Source organism: Nymphalis io, chromosome 24, assembly GCF_905147045.1.
Source record: "Nymphalis io chromosome 24, ilAglIoxx1.1, whole genome shotgun sequence".
In the NCBI taxonomy this organism is placed as follows: domain Eukaryota; kingdom Metazoa; phylum Arthropoda; class Insecta; order Lepidoptera; family Nymphalidae; genus Nymphalis; species Nymphalis io.
Window position 1 is genome coordinate 8,996,583 of NC_065911.1, and position 23,206 is coordinate 9,019,788.

Below are 23,206 nucleotides of genomic sequence, written 5' to 3' on the forward strand. Positions count from 1 at the left end.
TAAGCTCTCTTAAATAGCAAAGGTAATTTAATTCAAGGTGACCATCACAAAAAAAGACCAAATAAAATAAACAAATTTTAATTTATTGATAATAACTAAAAAAAATATATTACACAGTACATTATAATTAGTATTACACCACTAAGAATAATTATTTTTAAACATATCAAGACGTGGACTAGCAAATAAAAGTTAACTTATACAAAAAAAAAATCCATATTTTTTTTTAAATATTAAGTGTCAAAGGAATAGGTCTTACGTTTCGGGACATACATTTTCCATATCATATATATCGAATTAATTTCACATTCAGTATATAATGAACCTTATAACGGTATCAATAAAGGTTATTGAACGACCGAAAAATCCACCTCGTATTAAGCCTATCTGAGGTGTGCTCGCATCAAGCCCCGTTTTTAATTAAGATTTACATTATAGTTATATAGTAACAGGTTAAAATATGGCAGTCCTTTCCAATAAGACGATGTAAAAGTGAGAAAAATTGGTCATAATAGAAAATATAAACCAAAGAGGAGCAATAAAAACTATCCATTAAATATTCATATATATATTAATAATAATAGTGTTATCGTACTTTATCTTATACCGATTTGAAAAGAAGCCAATACAGTAGAAAACAATTTTTTTTTATTTTTAAAAAAGTCTTATTTTCTAGGCGTATTCTAGCAGACAAGAACTAACTTTAAATAATGGCCTTCCTTTATCTGTCCAACGTGACGGCTCGTTTCGTGACAATTTTCCCGCCTTCCTTGACAGTTCTCGAATTGGACAGATAAAAAAAACATCGTCCATAATGCAAAACATCCTTACACATAGACAAATATATTCATGCGTAATATAAATCTATCTGTTGAATGGAAAGAGTATAGAAAAAGATAAATTAAAAAAAGAATGTCACGAACATGTCAGTGAGAAATCTTTTAATACAAAATGGCGGTGCGTTTCGTTTGATATGCCATTCTAATAACCACTCTTGTCTTTAGAAGTCTTAGTTCAATGAATAAAAAAGTGAGTACGGAATTTATAAACTATATAAAAACCAGTAATTTTTCTTCCAAAATATTGTGCTATGACGAGAAGTTTTACAATTGAGCATGATATATTTGAACCTACATACCAAAGGGTTGGTTATTATATGTGCGATAAATTATAAGCATATATTATATCCACGTAAACCTTTTGGTGTGTAGACGTGTCTGCCCGCGCTTGCCTTAACAATAAACACCTACACTTTACATTGTAACCTATCTAGACAAAAAGGCTTAAGTTAAAATGAAAATAAACGCGCGACAACCATCCATCGATCTAAAAAAGCCAACCTACAATTAAAAAAAAAAAAACATTTGTGCTTACTGCAAACAAATACTGCGACAGAGGTTACATTACTCACCGAAATTGTTACAACAACAAAAAAATGGCGTCAACCGTTCACGATTTTTTTTAAATAGCAACACAGAATGTTGAAGTTAAAAATTCCTAGAAATAACGCTTACATTCCTATATCTAGCTTAGTCTAGTAAAATTAACTCGGAGACACGATGTTACGTCTCGATAAATATTTGTTATACTCCCTCTTGACACTTGCACGGTGTATTTTAAAACGATTCCTATTTTAAGTTGAGGATTTCAATAATCAATCGTATTTAAGTGAACATAAGTACTATTTTGTTTTGATTCATTTCCACGTGCAAGTCAGAGAAGCGTAAGTATAAAACACGATTGAATAATACACGTGTGACTTCATACTAATATAGATTGTGTGTCAACTGACGTAAAGTCGATATTGACATACACTGGTATAAACATTAAGTTCAGAAAAGTGGAAAATTTCTTAACGATGTTCATGAAAATAATTACAGCGATATTTTTTTTTCTAATCTCATTATCTCCGACATTGATAATTAATTTTACTTAGTTATATATCCTGTGACTATTTATTTTTTTATTAAATATCATTTTACACATATAATTACTGACAATCTCAATGCCTCAAATTTTAAATACGAAAATTCTCATTTTACTCACGAAAACTGTTCAATATTTCAGTTGAACAATTTCCGTTATAATTTACATATTTAATATGGATATTGTAGAAAGATAACAAACGATACCAATTATTAAAACTGTTTATTGTAAACGAGATACAAATCGCCCTACTTACGTCTATGCTGAATTTTAATATTTTCATACGAATATTTCTTAACATGGTAGACCCGTATCGTGTTGGCAACATTTAAGACTCCGCCATTTTTACGAGGTTAATGACCAATCGAGAGTCGAGTAACCGAAATTGTGTTAAAAAATATTCGTATAAAAATCGAGATACGAGCAAATGTTGATTCAATCAGAAATCTGTACATGAACTCGATCTGTTACATAAACGGAGTAAATCTTATCTAAAAAAAATATAATCAAAATCATAAATTAGCCCAGAATTAATCATTTAATATAAATATATGTATATATATAAGTATATAGCGACAAACAAATTCCCATACAATAAATTACACATTGATTATATTAATATTTGGTTCTTTAGTAAGAGACGATACTTTATGCACTCACGTTTATTTGTGCGACGTTTGTATCTGGAAAGGATAACATTTTTTAGTATTATTTTAGGTATTTCAAGTTTCCTCTTCAGCGTTATGTACAAATCTCGAAACGTGAAAATAGATCGTAATAATGCAACTGATTTCGTTCGCAAAAATATAAAAAAAATACTTTGTTATCAATTTAATTTTAAATGAAAACTTTATATAATTAATTATACGTTTTGGTAAATAAAATATAGACTTACCAATCAAAAGAAACAAGAAGGACCGCGCTATCCGCCCGCAGACGGACTCTGGTCTATTCTATCGTACATTACATATATAAATATATCATGAACAGTGGATCGACAAACACACATCTCTCACACTTAGTTAACTATATTCTCCCTTAAATGCGTCATCCTATGTATACAATAAATAAGCGAAGAAAGTCGTTCCCTGTAAACAAACGACTCTATTACGTCGCGACAGGGTTTAAAATTGCGTCGAACTGGTAATCAGATCAGAGTAGCATCGAGCTTACAGCCTAGTACCGCCCCGCGAAATTAAACACAGAAGCGTTCGAACATGACCTTTATATATAAAGAGGTAAGGTTTATTTTAAATGAGTGGGACGCGGTAGGTTCATCAAATAAAAAATATATATATATTCGCATAGAAAAAGCATTTACGCGACCCATTCATGCACCGCATCAATCATATTGGGATGAAGCGACGCGCGCTTTCGATATTCATATAAAATTATAAATTAGGCGCCATTTTATGTGTTCGGCCATTTTGTTCGGATAGCGAAGCGCGCGTCGTGTGTGGCGCGCGTCAACTTTGAAATTTGACGTATTTTTTCGATTTAACATACAAAATTTGTTTCTTATATTTGAGCGATAATATTTGACACGTCGATCGTTCGAGACAAGCGATTCGTTTTTATTCTTATAAACGAATCGCTTGCAACAATTTCATCAAGTCGTAAGCGGTGAACACAATTTTCCAAAATTTTAACCCGATACATTATAACAATAACGGTTTAAATTTCATTCCTCTTAAAATGTATTTATTTATTTCAATCATATGCCTGTTTCAAAGTTGACGTACAGCACGAGGTGTGGGGGCGGGTGTTGGCGGTGTGGGTGTGTGGGGGCTTAGTTCCAGATGCGAAGGAACGAGTCCCAGGAGCCGGTGGCGACGGCCATGCCGTTCTCCGTCACGCCGAGGCACGACACGCGGTTGTCGTGGCCGGCAAGGATACCTGGAGATAGAAACTTTAAGTTAGACATCGAAGCGGTATATCAAAAAATATTTTTTATACTAGTTATATTTAAATACCCTTAGATAATACTAAAATTGTATTGCTATAATAAATAGAAAGAGTTTTATTACCCATATGTTTATTTTATAGTATGTATTTACTTTCTTATGTGTAATATATTCTTTAAATAAGGACAATTATTTATTGTCATTTGGTAATGGAATATCTAACGAGTAGGTTTTTAACTGTTTATTTGTTAAATAAATCCATTCAATACTATAGTAATATCTTATAACGCAGCTTTTTCTGACTGAATTTTGACTCCAAAAGCGGTAAATCTCAGAGATGAGCAAAATGCGCAAGAGATAATACAATAGTAAAGCATGTTCTCTATTTCCACCTCCAGCCCGCCAGATGGGAGGGTGTCAGTGTGTGAGTAGAGCGGAGTACAGACCGGCGCGCTCGCTCTTCATGGAGTCCCACACGTTGCAGTTGAAGTCGTCGTAGCCGGCCAGCAGCAGGCGGCCGGACTTGGAGAAGGCGACGGACGTGATGCCGCAGATGATGTTGTCGTGCGAGTACATGGCCAGCTCCTGGTCGGCGCGGATGTCGAACATGCGGCACGTCGCGTCGTCCGAGCCCGTCGCGAACGCGAAGCCCGACGGGAAGAACTGCAACCGCACCCAATACTTATTCCGTGTGTGTGTGTGTGTGTGGGAGGAGGGGGGGTCTGCTATCATCTATACTCTTTTTTTTTGTTAAGTTTTGATTTACACTTAGTTAGATCATACTAATATTAGTATATGTTATAGTTAATGTCAAAATTCAGTTATATAGATTGTTAACAAACACTTTTATATAAGTTAGATACCTTTTTTTATATTAGAGTATAACTGACATGAACTATGGGCAACAACTTTTATTTGCACATTTTTTTATTTTTTATAGAATAGGAAGGTGGACAAGCATATGGGCCACCTGTTGGTAAGTGGTCACGAACGCCCTCAGACATTGGCATTGTAAGAAATGTCAACCATCGCATACATAGCCAATGCGCAACAAACCTTGGGAACTAAGATTTTATGTCCCTTGTGCTTGTAATTACATTAAGTTAGCCTATAATTGATGTTTTAACACTAATCTTATATACGAATTAAGAAAATGCATTTCTCAGTATTTAACATTGGCTAATAAATAATTATTCAAAATTTCGACCAATGATATCGCTTCAATTCAATGCTGTCTTTAGAAAATCTGTAATATTTGTCTTCATCACTTTTTTGGTTGGAAAAGACTATATATGATCTTTCTACTATAAACCGTGACTATAACTAGCTGAAAAATCGGAACTAAACAGCTGCTGAACTAAATCAAAGCTCTGAAATTATAACAATCGTTCCGTCTTCATCAAAATAATTAAAAAGAAAAAAAAATTGATGAAATTACTTTCAGTTTCGATTTTGGCAATGGTCCGAAATGATCGCCATAATTCCGATTCATTGGTTTAATCAGATTTTAGCAACAAATGTAAATTATTTGTAATCAATGTTGTAGTTAGGTCAATTCAAAAATCTATAAAGACAAATCGTCCATGTTTATTCTGCCTCGCCCATGTCAGATCCGAATAGCAAGAAAATATTCAAAATATTGCCGAACTGTTTTCACATACACAAGCTAGACTTTTGGTAATAACACGGTGGTATGCGCAAGCGATCCCGTGACGTCCCCCGACAAGACGGAGTGGGTACCGCTGGTTTTTTAGTGGGTATTCCGGCGCCTTCAGCGCGGGCGAGTCCCACATACCCCCCCACCTCATGTGGGGGAAACACATAAATGTGTTTTTCCAGCGAGAAAAAAAAAAAAAGACTTTTGTTAATATAATTAGGGTTTGCTTTTCTTCCTATTCCGTACGTTCATATTGTTCATCCAATTGACCTCGTAGTTACTGTTGACACTCGCGTTAAGGTATCATCACACAATACGTAAAGCAAGTCGTGTTCGATAATTGTTTAAGTATCTAGTGTATCGTAATAAAATTTTATATAATATTATTTGTGTTATTATTGTTAATTTTAATATTTTATTTTTTTATTTTATTTTATTTATTTTAAGGACCACTAGTAGCTACTACATGTTTTAATGACAAATGTAAAACAATTTAGTGAAAATAGCTAACATGTGAAGCTTTTTAAAGTAGCCACAACAATTACAATATTTGTTTTAAAAATACATTAACACATAATTATAGCAACATGAGTAGAAAGATTAAAAAAAAAAAATAAGTCCAAATTGATACAAATTAAAGATCATAAAAAAATAAACATGCACTTAATAAATAATTATTTTATTACCGTAAATATTATCGGAATAAATGGTTAATTAACGGTTTATTAACGGTTACGTGAAATAAATGGTTTTTTTTTAAAAATTTTATTTATAAAAACTAAATTGTATTGTTAGTTTGTTCATTGTTAACAAATAATATTCGTTGTTATATTATGATAATAAATCTAGTCATATTACGTCGAATTATTGAGCCGGTTGGCGTGGTTGGTAGACACTTGCCTTTCACGCCAAAGGTTGTGTGTTCGATTCCCACCCAAGACAGACATTTGTGTGCATGAACACGTCTGTTTGTCCTGAGTCTGGGTGTAATTATCTATATAAGCATGTATTTACAAAAGAAAAGTAGTATATCAGTTGTCTGGTTTCCATAGCACAAGCTTTGTACAAGCTTAATTTGGGATCAGATGGCCGTGTGTGAAAAATGTCCCGGGATATTATTATTATTAATTATCTGAATATTCATGTTAGTTTCGAATCTGAAGTGATTTCGTATTATTGGGTAGGATGAGTAGTAGTGACTGACCGTGACGGCGTTGATGTCGCTCTCGTGTCCCGGGAAGGTCTGCTTGCACTGGCAGTCGCGGATGTCCCACAGTTTGGCGGAGGCGTCGCAGGCACCCGACACGAAGGTGCGCTGGTCGGGCGCCAGCGACAGCGACATCACGTCGCCCGTGTGGCCCGTGAACTGCCCGCACTGCTGGCCCGTCTCGATGTCCCAGAGGGCGCTGGGGGACCGGACACGCCCACGGTTATTCATTGCGCCACAAAGTTTTGATCGAGAGTGGTTTTTCAATATGATTCAGATATAAATCGTCTTCGGTCATCATATCGAAATACATAATGAAGACCGTTACATTACTACAGAAACTATGGCATTGTTAAGCATCGAGACTCACTCGTCTAACGGAAAACTCACCAAGTCATGTCACCGGAGCTGGTGAGGATCTGGTTGTCGTCGAGGAAGCGGCAGCAGGACAGATAGCCGGAGTGTCCCGGCAGCTCGCGAGACACGCGCACGTTACCCTCACGTGTCTTGAGGCTGAACAGACAGGGTAGTAACTAGAGATTTGATGAGATCAACACGTAATGCAAACTTAATCTTGAAATTAATTTCAATTATTATTAATAAACTAAGTCGCTAATATTAGCACCTCCATTTCCATTCATTACTTATTGAATTACAGCAAGAGAATACTTCCACGAGAACATTGAAATACTCATAAAAAATGTAATTAAATTCAAAACAATATCATACTAATGAATAAATACACGAATTGGAAACATATTATTGAATGTGACGTAAGGAAGCTCTCGTCACCTGTAGATGGAGCAGATGTTGTCGAGCCCGCCGCACGCCACGTAGGAGCCGGACGGCGCGTAGGCGCACGTCATGACCCACGACGAGCGCAGCGGGATGGCGTGCACCTTGTTGGTGGTGTGGCTGTCCCACACGATCAGCTTGCCGTCCTGGCTGGCCGACACCAGGTTCCTGGGGGTGCGTGCATTCATGTTAGTTCATTGTTTTATCGTCGCCGTTAGTAGCGTATTTTGATTTTTCAATTGTTTTTGACTCCGAAAAGTAAAAATATCAACGATTTTTGTGGTTGACTCCCGTAAATCCCTATGTTCATGTATAGTTTAAGATTACAATAATTATAATATACGTATAATTGATATGTTCAGTTTATAAGCAGTAATATATATTAATGTAAGTGTGAAACTAATATGTATTTATATACAAATATGGCGGAAAACTCCATTTTCTTCTTTTTTTTAACTATTAAAATATACTTCATAGATTTGATTGTGAAGTGGATCCTTTTATAAAAAAGAAAATCCGTTCTGCCAAACGTTTCCTCGACAGTTAGTAATGTATACAATATTGATGTTTTGAGTTGAGCTTTGTGTTGAAATTCTGACACTTGTCAATATATGTATATTCACCGCACAACACATATTGGAGCGGTGTGGTGGTAAGTATAAATATACTGGTGGCAGAGCTTTGTGCAAGCTCGTCTGGGTAGGTACCACCCATTCATCAGATATTCTACCGCAACACAGCAGTAGTCGGTATTGTTGTGTTCCGATTTGAAAGGTGAGTGAGCCAGTGTTATTACAGACACAAAGGACACAATATCTTAGTTCCCAAGGTTGGTGGCGCATAGGTGATGTAAGCGATGGTTAACATTTCTCACAATGCCAATGTCTATGAGCGTTGGTGACCACTTACCATCAGGTGGCCCATATGCTCGTCCGTTTCCTCTTCTATAAAATAAGAAAATAAGCTATAAACACTCTCCTTAAAACACCCAACAGTGGGACATTTACTTCTTAAGAAGTCATATATATATATATATATATATATATATATATATATATATATATATATATATATATATATATATATATATATATATATATATATTAAGCAAACTAGTTATTTTCACATTACAATTTCGAAACCTAAGCGTGAATTAACGTATCAAAATATAGATAATATTTATCCCACCCATTGTGTCCTTGTATTTCAATTTTGTTTTTTATATACAAGACTATTAATAAATACAAAATAAATAACGATGACCTATTTACACGTGAAATGATTTCAGCGGATATCATTGTTATTGTTACAATCCCGCATTCGTTATCGTTACAATCGCAAAGAAGCGCTGCTACCCGTCGATTACTATAAAAAAGTAAATATATAAGTAACAGCCTTCAAATGCCCCATTGAAGAAAAGGTTTAGAGTTTATTCTACTAACATAAGGTATTACTAACATCGCCAATACGCCACGAACCTTGGGAACTAAGATGTTCCCTAAGAAGTCCCTTGTGCCTGTAATTACACTGGCTCACTCACCCTTCAAACCGGAACACAACAATACCGAGTACTGCTGTGTTGCGGTAGAATATCTGATGAGTGATTGGTACCTACCCAGACGAGCTTGCACAAAGCCCTACCACCAGTAAAATTCAATGGTGCTTGCCTGTGTTTGAACCCGCGAGCATCGCTAAAGATTTACGCTTTCTAACCACTGCGCCATAGTTCTTATAGCGGTTATAGAGAATACATACTATAAATTTTGACATAAGGATAAACGCATCAATATCTATATCTGTGTTACCTGGAGTCGCTGCCCCAGTGCATCGCGTAGATCTTGGCGAGGTGTCCGCGCAGCGTGCGGCGCGTGCGCATCTGGATGCGCCCGATCGGCTCCAGGTTGGCCGTCGCCTGCGCGAGCGACGTGTCGCATGCCGCTTTACGGGCATCCTGTATGAAGCGAAACTCGGTTTAAACTTAACAAATATCTAGAGGAAATATTATTATTTATTAAGCTATTGAGTTTTATTCACAAGATGACGTAATTCGATATAAATTATTGACAAAGCTTTTCAGTGTAGCTTCAATTTCGTCGGCAATTTAAACCGACTCGAATGCGAAGTTTTCACCTTAACGCTATAAGGACGATCATTTTTTGGAAACACGGACCGATTAGTGAGCAGCCGCTAAACAAAAACTAGGAAAATATTTTACTACATCCTATCGCAGCGAACCGATTCACGCACCGTTTCACGCGAAAACTCACTAAGATTAAAACGTTTCCCGAGAAAAGAGCAGAGCGTCCGTGACCGCCGGATTTAATCGACCTTGCGATTATTGTACTTACATACACACACGTAGAGCGTATGATTGGATTGGATCAATATATTTTTTTATGTATTGCACTTTTTAATGCACCACCTGAGTATATAATTGTAAACCTCTAATTCTAAGTTAGTCACTCTATTCTAGAGTATTCTAACTTAATAATCACTTCTTCAGAATTTCTTTAAGTTTCTATCTATATCGATGAATCCATTTTTTAATAATATTTATATAGATATAATAAATAAATTTGTTACATCATTACTGTCGTACTACTACGAGTTGTTTTACCAAAGAACAATTGCTGTGTTCTGGTTTGATGATGATTAAAATCGAGTAGTTGGCACTTGTACACACAAGAAGCGTATTAACATGTAAGAACCAGTGTTTAGCTTAGTTATATTTTTTACAGTCGAGGAGGGGTTAGGGAGTGTAGAGCTTAGTGGTCCACTTGCTCTTCTGCTATACCATAATATAGTAATAAAAACTTGGTCTTCTATTTTAGACCCATATATTTGGAATATGAAAATAAGAGGGCTCATCAAACAGGTTCCGGCTACAGCGGCCATACTCGGAGGAGACTAGCATACTACGTGAGACAAAATATAGTGCAAAAATATGTGCTTAATCACAGTGGCACAGTTCCCTTACTCTAATAATCTGATCCGATTGGAGTTCAGGCGGGGTCAACGAGTTTACGTGCTTTCCGAGGAACGAGGGCGTAAGCGTTAACGACTCCGGACTGTTACTGAGAAATTCTTGACGGAAAAACTCGATAAATTCACATCAAAATAATACCAAGTAATAGAATGAATAACACTTGGAATAGACACAGCCCAGTATAGACACCCACACATAGACTGCGTTAGGGACACACGAGGTCGTTAAATTAATAACCGATATAATTACTGATGGCATTTGGTATTTTTAGCAGTTAAGGTAACCGACTACTATACTATGATGAAGTACGGAAACGCCGGATACGGAATTGCCTACCTTACATCCCGGACAAGGAATATATTTATATAGGCACCTTGTTTTATAATGAAAGGCAGTCTTGCTGCTTTGCCACCTAATCGTAAGTATTCAACAAGTATAAACAACGCCTTACACCGTTAATGAGCCACCATCGACGAACCGAAGATGTTATGTCGTTTGTACCTCGAGTCTTTCAATGGAAATCCAACATGAATACAAAGTATCGATGTTAAAGGATCTGGAATATAAACAATATATTTATTTCGTTTTATGTATACATACCCGGATAGCATTCTTAAGAGTTTCCGCCTCCTGGCGCAGGCTGTCTAACTCGTTCATTTTTGGCGAAGAAACTTTTCCTTGCTTACGTTAGACTCTTGCACGCACTCGGCACCAAGCTGCAATAGAAAGATAAAAAAAAGGTTATTGATAAATTAATACGAAATTTTCAAAAATAAATTAACGCCTTGCAGAAAACCCGACCACCAAGTAAATGTACTCAGTGGTCGAAATTCCATAATCACTTTGAAAATGTACTGAAGTGTTGTATTTGCCCATTTCTATATAGATAAGTAATCAAATTAAAATCTAAAAAAACAGGTGAAATAATCTTTAACAAACGAGTTAATATTCGATAATTTAAATAAATAAATAAATCTTACAATACTGACATTTTTAAAACAACTATTTCATTTTCAGGAAATCATGTAGAGTTTATACGCAGAGAAACAGGCAGACACGTTAGAAAAAAAAATCTAGATCTATAGCGATAAACCTTCACTTGGTCGACCAGGTCGTACCTTTACAGATTCCGCGTAATAAACGCTTTCCCTTCGCTTGATTGAAGCGTTTTAATGGTGACTTCGTCAAATATATATTTTGCTCATGGAGGAGTTTTATTATGTTTTATTTTCACAATATTTACATAAAAATTATTACAAGTTTATATTTATACATAATAAGAATTCTGAAGTAATATACGTGATTTTTCGCGTTGATATTTGGAAATTTAAGACTTCAGGATGGACGTATCATAATGAACAGTCGGAATTCTTTAGCAAGCCTTTTTTGCATAAGCAATATTAAATGGCAATAGGATCTCAAGTCCTTCTGAGTGGCAACATCTGACTTTTGACTAATAAAATCGACTAATAAAATTGTCTTTAATTTCTGTAAGCATCTGAAAAATGACAATTGCATTGTTGTACTAAGATACACTACAAACATGTCGTATGTCTTATGGCACGCTTACAGAAATAAAATTAACTTAATCTATGTATGTCATTTTATATCATGATGCAGTGATAAAAACATGCATTCATATCAAAATAACATAAATTGAAATCATATAATATATATATATATATATATATATATATATATATATATATATATATATATATATATATATATATATTATATATGCGACAAAAACTTGTACCGTGAATAAAATCCATTACGAAAAAATGTCATATAATATAGAAAGTTTATCGGGAAAAGTTTGACCAGGATGTATATCCGACTGTAAAACATACCCAGTTTCACTTTATAAATGCACACAATAGCCATATGACTTCACACTTGATACCATAACCGATCACCGTATACAGCACAATGATGTATTCAAATATGCGCCAAACAATTACGTTTTACTTTTAGCAAATGGCTCGCTGATTATACGATATTTTGATGTGAAACTTTTTACATATATTTTTTCTAATTAATCTTGCATGATGAATATTTGCTTCTATTCGAGTTTCGATTTGAAAACAACGTTACTATGTACAACGTTTGAGAGAGACGAGTGATTCAAAAGGGTTACATCTCTATGGCAATACTATACTGTGCGCAGTTGTTTGCGTTTTTATACAAATTTATTTGTCTTCAGCTGTATGCATGGATCAGAGGTTACAACGCTTGAAACCAGTTCCATATAATAAATTACGCAGTGATCACTTTTAATAATTTAAATAATTGATTATTAACTAAATATTTTATCAACACTAATCCTTGTCGTAAATAACATTTTCGAGAGAACATTGTAACATATTCTTTTGTTATGACTTATATACTTAAAACCACATATATATATATAGTCTTGTGTTGTTTGCATTTCAACATTAGATTTGCCCATTTCGCACGAACGAAAAAAATATTGTTATTTAGAAGATGTTACTTAACTAAACAAGCTCTAAATGAAGATCATATAATCTTAGTTTATTGTTATCCAAAGTTAAAACTATTTACATTGCCCGGGCACTATCCAGCATCTATCAAGAATCTATGTTATTTGTTTAAATGAGTTGATATGTTTAGTTTTGAGTGTTATTGTACAGATGGGCGTGAAACAAAATCCTTGAATACATTCTTCAATAAAAGCATTAATTTAATTTCTATTTATGTTTTCATACTTTTAGATACTATAAAAATAGATATAATGATATAAAACACGCGATCGTCAATAGACGTGATATCTAAGGGTCGTAATTATTCATTTAATATTAAGGGGACACGTCTTGGTTTCAACGGTGGATCGCGTCACAGTGACAGTATAAGAAGTGGTATATATTTCTTTCATTAGTACCTAAGGGCGTAGGGGAAGGCTTACTATTCAGTAGTACAAAAATAAATTATAAGGCTTGAAATTATTTACCTAATACTTTGTTATTATCACAATGAGATTGATGTTTAAATCCTACTATATAATTTTTTTCCTTTATCAATAGCGTTTTTCTTTACTCCTTTTGCATGATGGTTTTGTGATCTGTAAAGTTTTGCCCTTAATCCTCAGAAGGGCCATCTTTTACGTATAAAGTATTAAATTTCAAACTTCCATGTCAATTAATTATTTTTTCATGTATGCATAAAAAAATAACAAACAAAACAACTTACTCCTTTATAATAAAAGTATGACGAAATAGCTTTAAATAAATTACGATCGTGAAGTTTCTATTAACACCGGCCCATTGTTTTAGTTCTGAATCTGACGTACTATTTATAAACGCTGTATAACAACTGTTTAGTTGAGCCTTTTGTTTGTTACTTTCGGACATACAATTCTAGCTGCTAAGAGTGAAAAGGACAAAGAATAACTGACACTAAATCCATTATGAATAGTATAGTCATGTATTTTTTAATGTTATTCAACGTATCCTATGTTACCGGTTACGCTATAAAGGGTTGTTTAAGGCAGGTGAGAATCGCTCTGTAGAAATAGAATAATCGAGTTATATATTAATAATATATTCTAGAAGGGACAAATTGCCTCTACATTTTCAAGCACTATAAACCTTTTATAGACCTATGATATTAAAAATAAACTAAATATAAAACATTACAAAATTAAAAATATAGAAAATATGGAAGGGTTTAATTTTTTTATAATTTATATTAAAATTTATTTAAAGACAAGCGGGTATATTATCAGCCTACCTGTAAGTCGTCCTCGACTGAACACTGGGTACTGGTATAAGTACAAACCACAGCTTAAAATGTCAATTGTCAATACGCCGCTAACCATAGGATTTAATGCTCCGTCGCGCCTGCGCGCAAACCTGTACAAACCAGTTTGCGCAGGTAAGCTCGTATGCGGTAACTCGCGCAAACCTAAAAGTGCAGCTTATGCTATCATTGACCTGCTCAGATGATTTAGACGGGCTTACTCGTCCGTGTGGTCGCGTTGCTATGTGCTTTTTGTTTATACAAACTTAGTGGTAATTATATGTCTGGTTTAAAATTTGATGGTCATATTGAATAACTTATGAAAGTAAAACTAATTTGTTCTATTTGAATAGGACAAATTACAGTTCTAGCCTTATGTAACCTGAATAAATTAAAATTATGCTTTAGTTCCAGAAAGCTTTTATAAACACTTCTGATTAGTACAAGTATTCAAAAGATTTATTAATACGTAATGCTACACTAGGTCTAAAAACGTTAGACATTATTTCATTTCACATAATAAAATTTAAATATACAATTAACTATAAAAATTGAGCAGGTCTTAATAATATCTCTGTAACTATATATCTAAGAATTAAAAATGATAACATAACCGAATACAAAATACGCGCCATCTAAGTTGACCGGACAGAAATCAGTCACGGGTCGCTGCGCAGATAAAATTTTAGGGCGAAAAGCGGCTAATTCACATGTCAACTCAGACCAGATATACGAATACCTTAATCGCACTGTTATAATATTAGTTACAGGCATCTTTTAAGCCTTTTACGTGCGCAAACGTTTGACACAACTTTCAGCCAATCAATTTACATTGCACGTATTATAAACCAATTATCGTATACACATTAAATATATAACGATCACTAATGATTTCTCGTCGACTTTATCTCAATACCAAACTAAACATTAAGTTATCGTAGAAAACACAACAATTTTAGTTACATAAACGATATCGATCATTATATATATTATAATTAAATACCATTTATTTCTAAATATAATATTAATTTTGATAATAAAATCAAATTACAAAACTATGTTTTTCTGGCGTTTGAGTATTAACGTTTTTCAATTATGAATAAAACTGTAATACCTTACAAAATTTCGAGTGGTATCAAGTTTATTTAATATTTCCTCCGGTTACGACACTAACTATTTACTAGTCAACACAAGTAGTATAAAAATTGAATGTAATCTATTTTCAGTAACACTTTCGTCAAAATATAACACACTTTGTCTAATCTTATGATCATTTAATCAGTTTGTCACCGGCCATTTATCGAATGATTCAGATCGAATCGAAGCTAATTCGATAAACGATTCAAACTCTTGAATTAACACTCACATATTCTGTTTAATTCAGCACAAAAAGATTATTTATTTTTTTAACTATTCGAATCACAAACATGATAGTGATCTAAATACAGATAAATATATTTCTGAAGATTCACCCACCCACATTGGAGAAACATGATGGAATAACCTTTTCCTCAACAGAAGAGGCCTTTGCCCAGCCTTTAAGTGGTTTATACTTTATATTGTTGGAAATACAGTCTTTAAATTCCGTATTTACTAGGACAATTAGTCTCATTACAAATTCGATAACACGATGACAACGAACAAATCAAATATATCATTCTTTATTATGTATATATTCGATCATTTAATGTGTATTGGATTCAGAATATCTTTCTCACATCTGAATCGAAACATGTCTACATAATTTTCGAGAAGAAACATTGTTTCTCCAGAGGTCGGAAGGATGCAAATCTTGTGTTTCGAACTCCAGAATTTGCACTATTTGCATCATCCCCGAATGGTAAATGTGTTCAAGCAACTTCCAGTAACAGACCACACCTTGATACTTAATAAGACCTCCACCTAAAGCTGTTACTCGCGCCTGAACTGTCGCCGGTTATTTCAAATCCCCTTCCTATAAGTATAAGTGTCAAGTCTACTCTTGATCATTAGACAGAAAAAATACTATTCAAAAAATCGAAAAAACATAGAAAATTGCCTTGTAGAATATAAATCTTTATAATTTGAAGTATTCTGACACATCAGTGTGCTTTTTAAATGTTTTTTGTTCATATAAAAATTCATAAAAAATGCCGAATCAAATTATAGCAATTATCCTTCGTACTATGATTTGTGACGTAATCAAATAATCCTAAGCAAGGGATAAAAAACATGTAGCAACTTTACTTAGCAGTTCGTAATTATATTTCTGCATGACGTGACTCGCCGTAATTATAAACAAACGGACAATGAAGGGGTTATTATTATTATTACTTATATAAGACTGTAGGCACTTTTTTTAATATGTATTTTTCTTGATACAAAAGTATTCTACTTTATTCATTTAGTTGGTGGTAGCTTTGTGTAAGCTCATCTGGCTAGGTACCATCCACTCATCGCTTATTCTACCGCCAAACAGAACAACTAAGTTTTGAGTTCCAGTTGAGGCCATCAGATGGCCCTTTTGCCAGTTCGCCTAACTATTTAAAATAAAAAAAGTAAATCCTTAAATATCAAAATCAGATCATTCACTTATGGATCTGATCAATTTGTTTACATAAATCATAATCTTTCTTACCTAAGCACGTAAAATATAGTACATACTATGTATCTATGTATAATAAATGTGTTATACGTTAGTATTTTAGCGCTAATATGACATTTGTTAGTTCACCGGTTCATCTCGGTTCGCCGGTTCGGTAGATTATTTACAACCAATAAGCAAGCGTAATACCACGTAATGCTTCTCTGCTCGTAATGCTCTACATTAAATAAAGATTTTGACACTGTCATAAAAATTGTTCATATTATAATAAAAAAAGTCATCTATACTGAGAATTTCAAAATAATAGAAATGAAATTTGAATATTACGTATTTAAATATAATCAAAATTATTATCAGCACAGTCTTTATAAACGAATTATAATTATATTAAAGCACATGCATTATTAGTTAGAAACGTTACATAAAAACGCTGTGCTTAAATTAATTTGGGTTTCACTTCAAATGAAACCAAACCTCCAGTTGTATTGTATACTTGGATCAAAGTACAATTATTTATCTTTTTTATGGCAGGAAAGAAAAGAGATAGTCAAATTTGTATTTCATTTTTTTTAATTGTTACACGGCCGGGTAAATTCGCCAGCCGTTGGCAAGAGGTCACGCCCGATAATAAACGCTGTAAAAAATATTATCCATTCCATCCATCATCAATGCGCCACCAACCAACACAATAATACTTGCTGTTTGGCAGTAGAATATGTCATGAGCGGATGGTACCTAGCCAGACGGGCTTTCACAAAGCCCTAACACCGACAGAGCCTGTCGTTATCTCATCAAGAGTAAACCGCTGAACTTATCCTTATGAAATTTAATACAGAAGTAGCGTTGAACTTGAGTAAGCACATAATCAAATAAAGTAAGGGATTTTTGGTACAATGAATTTGAAACGTTTCCATAAACGGAGAACGACACTTGCGATCACAAGACGTATAAATTTGTAAACAAATTACACAATAACATCAGCAATCGCAATGATGATCAATTCGACGACGATTGTAATTGGTAGGTTCGACAATTATCCTGCGGTATATGTATAAATTAAAAAAAAAAAGTAATAAGGAAATAATTTTAACATTCCTTAATACAAGATTATAATTACAGACCGATACGTCGCTTCATATATTTTCACTTATAAGATGAAAGACAATTTCAGTGAAACATAATGAGGATATAAAAACAGGCTATAATTATTTCATACATCTGTGCATATTTATGTATTTAATATACATATAAATATGTACTTAAATCGTCTTTGTTGTATTTTTCCTCTTACGCCTTTTACGGTATGTAAATTTATTTATATGCAGGGCTTAAGGTTTATGTGTTATTTTAATAGTGTCCAGGACTTTGTCGTGTTCTTGTCTCGGGTGTGAGCCAGTGTTATAAAAGGCATAAGAGACATAACTTGTGGACACTTGTAGTCACTATTGTCAACGAAATCGTAAAATAGCAATTTTATCAACAACCAATAGCAGGCAGGTAAGTGCACAGCACACGTTTATATTTTATTTAAAATTGGTAGGCAGACTGGTAGATGGGCAACCTGATGGAAAGTGGTCACTATCACCCATAGACACTGGAACTAAGAAATATTAGCCATGACATATGTAAGCCAATGCGCCACCAAACTCGCGAACTAAGATATTAAGCCCATCGTGCTTGTAGATACACTAGTTTACTCATCCTTGAAACCGGAATACAACAATAGTAGATATTGTTGTAGGGCGTTAGAACATGTGATTAATGGGTGTTAACTATCCAAACGGGTTTGCACAAAGCTCTACGACCAAGTTAAATAAAACTGACTGCCTTCGATGTTGCATCTAAAGTATTTTTGGGAGAATTTACGCAAGACGCAGTGGAAGTCGGGTAACTTATTATAGTATCGATTACGGTCAGATTAGTCTAGTTATGGTCACTTCAACATCCATGAAAAAAGGCTATAAATAATAATATTTGACAAGCAACTAAACTAAAAAAAAATTGGTCGTTAGTTGTAATCATCGACAACTTGTGATATTTTCAGTGATGTATCTCAATGTGTCCAATGAAATGAAAGGATTAAAGGTCGTTTGCAGCAAAATGAATAATACGTCTTTTTTTATAGAATACGAAGGCGGACGAGCATATGGGCCACCTGATGGTAAGGGGTCACCAACGCCCTTAAACATTGGTATTGTAAGAAATGTCAACCATATCTTACATAGCCAATGCGTCACCAACCTTGGGAACTAAGATGTTATGTCCCTTGTGCCTGTAATTACACTGGCTCACTCACCCTTCAAACCGGAACACAACAATACCAAGTACTGCTGTTTTGCGGTAGAATATCTGACGAGTGGATGGTACATTCCCAGACGAGCTTGCACAAAGCTTTACCACCAGTGGTCAGTTTAGGTTCCAGTTCCAGTTGCGTTTTTTCAAAATCTTTCCAATGGCATGTAAAAAATTGTCAGGATTGATTTCATTTAAATTGATTTAGGTATACGCGTGATCTGTGCACAAACAAATATCCAGTTCAATTGATAACCTCCACATTCGTAACTATTATTATTTATGCGAAACTGAGTTTTTTATTTACTTTCACGTCTTAATTACTCAACTCATCATCACAAAATTTTGCATACACGTTGTCAGGGATACACAAGAGGAAGAGAAGTATAGTTCAGAGCGCCACGCAGGCTGAAAATAGTGAATAATATAGTGTACGTTCAAAATACCGCTCCGGTAATTAACTACCAAACAGAAACCGACGACGAACTGTCAAAGTGTCAACAACTACGACGAGTTTCAATTTATGAAACAAAGCATCCTCTCGCAACGTTCAAAATGTAAATATACATCTAATCGCCTCCTCGATGCTCCAAAATGAGAATCAAGTAGCACCTAAATTCAATTGTGCTTTTATTTCCGATTAACGCTTTACCCGCTGGCTTCGTTCGCGTCATAATTCAGAATTGCCAATTTCCAAAATTCCTCTTCAAAAATCAAGGTTTTTCATACTAAGTTTCATCTCCTTACCACTTCGGAGATAAAATTTAAAAAAATCTTTCCTTAGCGCTAACATACCATTTAAAAGGAACCCGTATGCAAATTTCCATGGTACCCCATTAGTTTGAGCTGAGTGTTGTTAATATTTAAGTCGGTTATTCTTTTATATTGGAAACATTTTATAAATAATTGTAGTTAGCATAGATAACTAAAAACCTAAACCAAATGATACGTTGAAAGCAAGTAACAAGCGTAAAATCACTCAGCAACGGTATCTATTATACGATTTTAAACGCGCCTCACACTTCGTTTTCATAAACAAAATTGCTCGATTTTGGAGTGTTACGAAATAAATCTTAAAATATCTCACTTTTACTATATTGGGAAAGCATTCTGCAGCGGAATGCTTTAAAAGGTTAAATTTTTTTTTTTTTATAGAATAGGAAGGCGGACGAGCATATGGGCCACCTGATGGTAAGTGGTCACCAAACGCTCTTAGACATTGGCATTGTAAGTAATGTCAACCATCGGTTATATAGCCAATGCGCCACCAACCTTGGGAATTAAGAGTTTATGTCCCTTGTGCCTGTAATTACACTGGCTCACTCACCCTTCAAACCGGAACACAACAATAACAAGTACTGCTGTTTTGCGGTAGAATATCTGATGAGTGGGTGGTACCTACCCAGACGAGCTTGCACAAAGCTCTACCACCAGTAAAATGAAAATCTAAATGAATTGTAGATGTGATAACATAGTATTTTAAGATAAATTAACGACCGTGAAATCATTGCAAAATTATAAAAACACCATTGTTTTATTCCTAATCCAATTGACATGAAACTTTCGCATCATGATAGATACAATTTTGAAAACAGCTATCAATTATAATTGTATTTTCCCGGTACATTGTATATTATTAGATTATTAGAAATAATTTATTATATAAACGTAATCTGAGAAAAATAAGACAACTTTCTAGTGGATATTAAAAAAAAAACTTCACGAAATTGCTGATGTTAATACAAAATGTATTTGAATTTATTTCAGTATTTCTTCCAAAATTTCTGAACTCATTTTACCAATCATTTACTTAAAACTTTGCTTAGCGGCTGTTTAGTTAAACACAGATTTCGCTCTTACTGTCATCATTGATTTGACATTCGAAAGACGAAGACAAGGAGGTATTGTTTAACTAATCACCCGTAAACGTTTATAAAATCAAGGCCGTTAGTTATTTCAACTTGAAGCTACCGGACAACCGCTAACAATATTTCTAAAAAGCGCCATGTTTCTTAGTATTCTCATATAATCACACTCATATGTGGGTGTATACAATACGAAGTGTATTAAGTTTGTATCTAACAGAAACCACAATTAGACTGGGTCTGCACTTTTGGCACTTTACGTTTCACTGAAATTATCGGTTTGGTAATATTCATATAACAAGAAGAGCATAAAAATAGAAACATTGACCTGAATTTTAATATACCAATATATGCTTATAATATCATTTTAATTAACAACTATTCTAATCTAGAACGAGCAATGCACAATGGAAAAATAATATTTAGTAACATCCCAAACTGTACCAACTGTACAACGCGCTGATATATACAAACGTGCCGAAGATCGATGGATTATGCATGGAGTCTAGAGCTAGAAAAGTATGTGCGTCTTATATACAGAATAAATAACTCATAGGAATATAGACTTTATTACGAATGCACAAAGAGCTAAGCGTCATTACAACGCATTTACTCGATATCCAAATGCTACGTAGGTGGAAATTATTGGTAAGAAATATGTGTTGGTAACAAAGTCGTAATTCAAAAATATTGTAGGGTTCACAGTGCTTTATAATTGAACTAAAATATGACTATGGGACTTCCCTTATGATTCATCGGTGAAAGTTACTGTTATATTGATCCGTCTGGGACTGTGGTCGCCGTGCGTCCCGTTCCGTCCAATCAGAGATGGGTTTTCATGAGTTATATATATATGTATATGTATATCTCTTTTGACAACTACTAACTAAAACAAAATCAAATGTTTTATATACGAATCATATACATAAAATTACAACGTTGAGCGCATTAGCTTGAATAAAATTACACTCTTCTTCTAATACGTTAAATCTTAATATATACGATATTAATGTTGATATATATATATATATATATATCAACATTAATATCGTAATATATATATATATATATATATATATATATATATATATCAACCTTTTATATATATATAAAAGGTCGCAGGACCTAATGTTACAGCAAACAATTTACTCAAGTACTAACCAAACAGCAGATGTGATAAGAAATTTAAAACCTTTACAATATTTCAGTGCTAACGGAAATTAACACGCGATGACGTAGAAAACAAAAAACGACGACGAATGCTTGAAATGGTCATCGAATGACGCAAACTCATCGCTTTCCTTCTCGAACACGAGGCGAAGACGCACCTACTATAATTTCAAACGTTAACATTATTTTGATATCTATATATTATACGACTACATCAAAGATAAATTAATTTGAAATAAACCCTCCTACTGAAACGTACTCCCAAATTTTAAGTTTTTACTAAGAGCATAACCATCTGACCCGAAATCTTTATTAGATGTATCAATATGACCAATTTAAAACTTAGAATAATTCATCTACTATATATCAAAGACGAGGATAGCAAAGAAAAAGTAATATTTTAAAGAACTTGTACCGAAATGCACTTCCGAAATCCAAATCTTTATGGTGAGCGTATCGATCTGACCGTAAAAATCTATTTAACGTAACAACACGTATGGTTGTAATAATATATCTATAAGGATTTTAACGTCGATTATATGTTAGTGCTAATAACCAGAACCAATGCTTTAACATTAAAAGACGCCGTTAGGAAAACGTAGAAGGACAAACTTTAGATTGCTTTATGTTTTTATTGTCATGACGTTTCTGACAAAATTGTTAATCAAAACATATAACAAAAAAACGTTTACATTGGATTTCCTGCACTACATATTAATAAAGCTATTAGTCTCGTAGTAAACATGTAATCGCCTCACTACTAAGTAAAGGCCACCTCTCCTCTTGAAGAGGTGGAGCTTATACCACAGCGCTGTTCCAATGCGTATCTCGTGTAGGAACAAGTGTATGTAATTTATACAAATGTAAAAAAAAAGAGTAACTACTGAGTTTCTTGTCGGTTGTTCTCGGTAGTATCCACATTCCGAACGATGGTAGCGCTTGACGATTCACAAGTACTCGTAAAAGTCTATTTAAATAATAAAATATTGATGTTGATTTGATTAATTTGTATATATGCGGTTAGTTTTGTACTCACATCATATATTACCTCTTTTTTAAGT

The 23,206-nt window shown here is 34.0% G+C and overlaps 1 protein-coding gene across 2 annotated transcripts in view; it reads right to left on the reverse strand.

Annotated features, from left to right (window-relative positions):
* Positions 1-62: 62 nt before the first annotated feature.
* The window catches only part of LOC126777906 (guanine nucleotide-binding protein G(I)/G(S)/G(T) subunit beta-1), a 28,609-nt gene continuing 5,465 nt past the window's right edge, over positions 63-23,206 (reverse strand). For both annotated transcript variants that reach the window (XM_050501206.1, XM_050501207.1), the window contains exons 2-9: positions 11,076-11,191; positions 9,295-9,440; positions 7,487-7,657; positions 7,085-7,207; positions 6,692-6,893; positions 4,277-4,493; positions 2,822-3,822; positions 63-2,609 (exon numbers count right to left, since the gene is read on the reverse strand). In XM_050501206.1, the coding sequence (XP_050357163.1) occupies positions 3,716-3,822; positions 4,277-4,493; positions 6,692-6,893; positions 7,085-7,207; positions 7,487-7,657; positions 9,295-9,440; positions 11,076-11,132 (1,023 nt within the window). In that variant the 5' untranslated portion in view covers positions 11,133-11,191 and the 3' untranslated portion in view covers positions 63-2,609; positions 2,822-3,715. The remainder of the gene's footprint in view (positions 2,610-2,821; positions 3,823-4,276; positions 4,494-6,691; positions 6,894-7,084; positions 7,208-7,486; positions 7,658-9,294; positions 9,441-11,075; positions 11,192-23,206) is intronic.